We start from the raw sequence: 6,049 nt of genomic DNA, 5'->3' as shown, positions 1-6,049 counted from the left end.
AACCTTAGATCCTCAGCTGGCTTACTGGACCTGCTAAAGCGTATATGAAACTGTACTAATGGTCACTCTAACTTCTGTCTTTGTTGTAATAAAAATGTGCACTGGCATTGTATAACCTGCTTTCCGTGTGGATTGTAATTGAAGAATAAAGTTGCCTAACTTTGCAAAGAAGTTTAAAGAAGTCATTTAAAACTTATTTAGCATGGATAAAGTATGAAAATAAAACCCTAAAATGAGCTCTTCCACACAGGAAGACTGTTATGGTGTAGTACAGTTTTTCTGGCTTTCAGACGGTTCAATCCTGACTCTGCAATCCTGCAAAGCCCCAGACACAGACTGTGGCCAGGCTCAAGAGTGATTTTGAGGTTAAACTCCTATTTTGCCTATTTCACTTCTTACCTTTGAGATTTTTCACAACCATGCGATTCCAACGTGGAACCAAAGCTCTTTTTAAATACAAGCATTCAAAAATGCTGTAAAAGGTATACATTTGGCTTTTATCAGTTAGAGGTGGAGAAAATATCAGCTACAAAAAGCCAGCTGGAAATGTAAGTTAGCCTTATGGAGAGCAAGGCCAATTTCTGCAGTGACAATCATGCAGCTTCTTAACTGAGCTGTATGGGAGACACCATCTTCCCGGCAGTGCCGCTAGGTAACGAGCTGGGATTTTGGGCCTGAGAATAGACTATTAATGATTGAATTTATTGTTTGTCAAACATGCAGTACACGTCAGCGTCGCCAGCAAAACCTTTTTACGGCCACAGACAATCCCGCTGAAGGGACAGTAGCAGCTGTGGGAAGGCGCTGCTGCAGACAGAAACAAGGCGAGGAACCACTTAACGCCTGGACTCGCAGAAAGCTGCCCGCCTTTGCTTACGCGACGAGCAAAACGATGGGCGAAGGCTCTCACGCGTGGCGACGACCCGCGCCAGGGCAACCCCGAAGAACCCTGGGCCGGTTCCCCTGCAACCTGTCGCTAAGCCCTGGGGGCCGCAGGCAGCCGAATAACGATTCAGTCCGTCTCCGGCCCGTTTCCTGAATCCTTTGGGCAGCCAGCACCGGTACGAGCAGGCAGAGCTCCCGCCTGCGGGCCTCCGTGCGGCGGGGTCGCTTCTTCCAGCCTTTCCTGTGAACGCAAGCCCGAGGTGCTGGCCGAAGCCGGGCCTGGGCTTCTCCCTCAAGCCTCTCAAGGCCGCCTCGGCTCGGCTCCGCTCGGCCAAAGCAGCTCCCGCCGCCGAGGCGGGTCTCAGAGCGGCGAGGCCGGCCCCAGGCGCGGCCTCGCCTCAGGGGCCGAGCCCCCGCCGCGCCTTCCCGGGCGGGCGAAGGGCATGCCGGGAACCGCCGAAGGCCGCCGCGCTGAGGGCGGCCGGGCCGGGCCGGGCCGGGCCGGGCGCTGCCGGCGGCGGCGGCACCGACACCGACCGTCGCCACCTGAGAGGCCTCAGCCCGCAAACCCCACCCCCGGCCGCTCCCCCGCCGGCGAGGCCCGGCCCATGGCGAGGCGCTCGGCGGGTCGGGCCGGCCGCTTGCTGCCCGCTCCAGACGGGCCCGCAGGTAGCGGTAGCGGCGGCGGGGCCGGGCCATGCGCGACTACGAGGAGGTGACCGCCTTCCTGGGCGAGTGGGGCCGCTTCCAGCGGCTCGTCTTCTTCCTCCTCAGCGCCAGCATCGTTCCCAACGGCTTCAACGGCCTCTCCATCGTTTTCCTGGCCGGCACCCCCGAGCACCGGTGCGCCGTGCCCCGCGGGGCCAACCTGAGCGGCGAATGGCGCAACGCCAGCATCCCGCTGGAGCTGCGGGAAGGGCGGGCGGCGCCGAGCCGCTGCCGCCGGTACCGCCTGGCCGCGCTCGCCAACTTCTCGGCGCTGGGGCTGCGGCCCGGCTCCGACGTGGAGCTGGGGTCGCTGGAGCAGGAGCCCTGCCTGGACGGCTGGGAGTACAGCCGCGACGTCTACCGCTCCACCATCGTCACCGAGGTACGGGTTTGGGGTTTTTTTTTTGGGGGGGGGGGGGTCCGGTCCCTCTCGCAGCGGGAGGTGCGGGCAGGCTGCTGCGGGGGGTGCCGAGGGGAGAAGCACGGGGTTATGGTAGCGCCGGTGGGGCTTGTCCCTGCCTGGGCATCGGCCCTGCTGTTGAATGTGGCGTGCTGGGTTTATTCGGAGATCTTCTGTTCGCTTCCACTGGCAGAAGCGGTCGCCGAACGCGGCGCGTAATGGGAACCGATTGATGGGTTTCATCTGGTCTCATCTGGTTCTCTGGAGTGAGGGTCAGCGCAGGGACAAGGGGTGCAGCTCGCTCCGTGGTTCAGAGATGTCTCTTTGAACACGGGAGATCAAAAGGGGTGGGTATTTTTCTGTTAAAAAAAAAAAGGCGGTAGAAGTCACCCCGAGTTGTGCAAGGTGCAGCAGTTGGGGAGCCCTGGTTTGATGCTGTGTCCAAAAGGACCTTGAAGGTCGCAGCGTGCCCGTAGTGCCTCTGCTTTGGTCATGCCCGCTGCTTTGGTCTCCCCGGTCACCTGCCGGGGACAGGTCAGGTTCTCATCCGCTCAGTACACCCCTCGAGTCAAGTCTTCGGTCAGGGCAGCCAAACGAAGTTGAAGCTGTGCTGATTGTCCCTCCTGTTTCAGGTGGAAGCTGTAGAGACCCACAGGCACTGGTTGACGTAAGATACAAGGAAATGGATTTTGAGGAATACTTGAATTTCCAAACGTGTATAAGTTTTTTCAGGAGGCTTGCAAACCATTTGCACAGTCCCATTGCCTGTTTGTGCCTGTGGACAAGTTTTACAGAGCTGGAACTGTATTTGCCTTTATTCCTTGCTTTGCAAAATGGGTTGTGATGGGTGTTTGGATAGTGATGGATGTGAGTAATTCATGACCATAAGCTGATCTGAGCACAGAAATCTTCCTCAGGAGGAGAAGGACTGGGGTGAGGACGGGAGCATGGGAGAGGAGCCGAGCCAGCGGAGGGACGCATGGAAATGGTGACACTGGAGTTGTTGGAAACTTCCCTTGAGTGTGCATAGCAGCAGGGGCTTGAGTGATTCTGACAAGTGGCACAAGGCATTGCCTCACCTGCTTATAAAAAACTGTCTTTCTCGAGAGGAAGGCTGCTCTGAATTTCTAGACTCTAGTCATTGCTGAAATGCGCTGTTGTGAAAGGCTGAGGTGCTCTCAGGACAGCGTAAGGCAATTGGCATTTTCTCAGGGCAGTCCCATTCATGGGTGAATGTACGGGTTTTGTTCCAAGTGCCTAAATATAATGGCTGACCTGGCTTAGACATGGTTTTAGCCAGCACTTTGTCTCTGGAGCTTCTTCGCTGAGCTCTGACTTGGTGTAAATTAAAATATCTTGAGCTATCAGTGCATCTTCCAGGAGTCTTATAATCTATAAGAAACAGGAGCTGCTAACGTTTTGCTGAGACTTCCCAGCAGCTCTGGCCCATTGCCTGTATGGTTTGGCAGATGTTTTGTGTCTGTGGGGGGTAATGTTTGTCTGCCCAGACATCATGCACTGAGGCGGTATTTTTTTTTTTTTCCCTTTAATATTAATGCTTCTGAGGGAGTTTTGCAAGAGCTGTGGCCTTTCACATACTTGCAGGTTTCCAGTATTAAACTTGTTTAATTTCTTGGCTTGGTGCTGCTTTTATGATTGACTAATCTTGTGTTTGGTTGCGTATCTCTAACTTGTTGAATAATCATGAGGACCTTTGTCCTAGATTTCCATAGCTGACACGGGGAGGGGGAAGGGGGAATTTTTGTTAAGAAAGCCTTTTGCTGAATCTCTCATGACTCTAGAGAAAGTCCTCATTTATGGTTCTGCTTTTCAGGAGAGACTTAAAACATTCAGTTCCCTCTCATTTGAAGAGAGACTTCCTTTTCTCACACAGACTAACAACAGAAGGTTGTTATTAGCCAGTCTGCAGTATTTAACCAGCTCCCATGTAACAAAATCCCTTTCTGTCTTTTACTTTTTGAAATGCTGTAGCTCAGAGGATAAGAAAAGCTTTACTTTGTCTCAAGAAGCCATCTGTGTCATTCTTATTCCTCCATAAGTCCCATAAAAAAAAAAAAAGGAGGAGTAATAAAAGTTCATATGTGGTAGTAAAAGGAGTAAAACAGGGGTAATTAAGGGAAAAGGCTAACAACTTCTGCTGGTCATATCTGTTATGGGGCTGTACTGAATAACTGGGACTAGAATTGAGCAGTGGAGTTACAAAGAGCACGAGTGGACTAGAAATATGATATAATGAGAAGGTGTTAGATGAGACAGCAGTCAAAACATTTTAGTCCATACAGGAGTAATTCTTACATAGTGAATCATAAATAGACACTGAATTTCGTATACATATATTCATCCTCAACTTCTAAAAATGTGTTGCGTTATGCATCAATTTGATATCAATTCAATGCAGGTGGTGTACTCCAGAGCTGCATGTTTCATGCCTGTTGTGCTCTTAACAAGCTTCAGGCACTGTTTGGCTTTTGCCGAGGAAGGATGCGCATGGTTGGAATTGCACAGGGCTGGCTCTCTGTCTTGTATGGACGTGCAGGGAGAGAAAGTCCTGGGCAGATATGAGGGCCCAGAAGTTTCCAGTCCCTGCACACCAGGGATTCAAGTGCCCCACTGTGCTGCCAGACCCCTGTCCCTGAAGATCAGTGGCTTATGCCAGACCTTCAGGAAACAAGTGGAGGCTGCAATGGTGACTTCTGGAATGACACAAATGGGCACTGTGGTACAGCTGTCGAACTAGAGGTTTTGGTGTTCACTCTTTATTGGAAGGCAGAGGGATGTATTGTTTTGCTTTACCAAAATAAACACACGGGTTCGTGCTAGACATTGTAATTTCCACAGGCTTTTCTAAGAGGGGAGCCAGCAGCTGAAGTGTAAATCAGCCCGTGTCATCCAGGTTCAGCTCTCACCGAACTCTTGATTAATGTTAATGTTAGTCACCGTCATTGTTTCTCACCTTTCAAAATAGGTGCCTCCTCTTTCTTGCTGTAGGTTAGTAGGTTAGTATCTGCTTATTTTCTGGCTGAAGTCATATTGACAACTTCTCAGCCCCAGGAGCTTATGAAGCTATGGAAGGACCTTTAGGGGATTTTCAGGTACAAAATCTTAGTATTAATAGCCTTGTCAGAAGAAGGAAAAAAAGTTTAGTTTTCATTTAATAAGTAAATATGAATGTCTGACAGAGGTATGAAAGTACTTCTAAAATGCTGAGGTTTTCAACATGTGATTTAAGAAGCACATAATGCAGGACTCTTGAGAATTGTACAAAGTACAGACATTTCTGACCCTGCAGCATAAAATAGGGTTAGTATTATTAAAGGATGACAGGCCTGCAGTTGATTTCGTTAAAATGGAAACAATGCTCTTTTAGAGGTACCATGGACAATTAATGATAGGCTAATGTTCCCATTATCCTGTCTTTACTTTTAAAACTCAGCTCATGTTTCTCAGTTTCTGATGTCAGTGCCCTGTTTCCTTTTTCTTCAGCTATATCAAAAATGTGATGTGTGTGGGAGAGTTAAGTTTCTGCACTGGAATTTTAAAATATTTGGCGCTTTCCTTCCTGTTCTGTGCAAGTTTCAAACAACTACAAGGGGAGAAATTTAACAGAATGTGTATTTTGTAAATACAGACTTCTGTTTACATTTGGATAATAAGCTTTGATGTAACATCTAGAACTTCTAAGTATTTGGAATACAGAAATGTGTTGTCGGAGGAAAGGGTGTTTAATAACACTCATAGCTCTCAAGTAAGCAGAGAATATTTATATGGTTATAAACAAGACCAGATTCGTAAGTACTCAGTTGCGAGACTGTGAGATTTTTTTGAAGAACCTGCCTCCACTTGCAGAGAGAAGCAAGTGGTAGGAGAGAGTACAAGATATTGGATTAGCTTCAAAAATTCTTGCTAACATGTTGATTTTAAAAAGAAAATATTAGTACATGGGACTATCCCACTTCATTTTTCAATCATGCGTGTTATTCTCAGCAAGAAAGGAAAACAGTTTAAAAAATAAATAAATAAAGGAGTGGGAGGACG

The 6,049-nt window shown here is 49.2% G+C and overlaps 1 protein-coding gene across 3 annotated transcripts in view; it reads left to right on the top strand.

Moving 5' to 3' along the window:
* Positions 1-700: 700 nt before the first annotated feature.
* Positions 701-6,049, top strand: part of LOC142044473 (organic cation/carnitine transporter 2-like) — a 31,017-nt gene continuing 25,668 nt past the window's right edge. The window contains exon 1 of one of the 3 annotated variants that reach the window (XM_075056986.1): positions 701-1,975. In XM_075056986.1, coding sequence (XP_074913087.1) covers positions 1,583-1,975 — 393 coding nt within the window. In that variant the 5' untranslated portion in view covers positions 701-1,582. The remainder of the gene's footprint in view (positions 1,976-6,049) is intronic. The other 2 variants (XM_075056987.1, XM_075056985.1) reach the window with 2 other exon arrangements.

Source organism: Buteo buteo, chromosome 24 (genome assembly GCF_964188355.1).
Source record: "Buteo buteo chromosome 24, bButBut1.hap1.1, whole genome shotgun sequence".
NCBI classification, from domain to species: Eukaryota; Metazoa; Chordata; class Aves; order Accipitriformes; family Accipitridae; genus Buteo; species Buteo buteo.
This window is presented reverse-complemented; position numbering and strand designations above follow the sequence as displayed.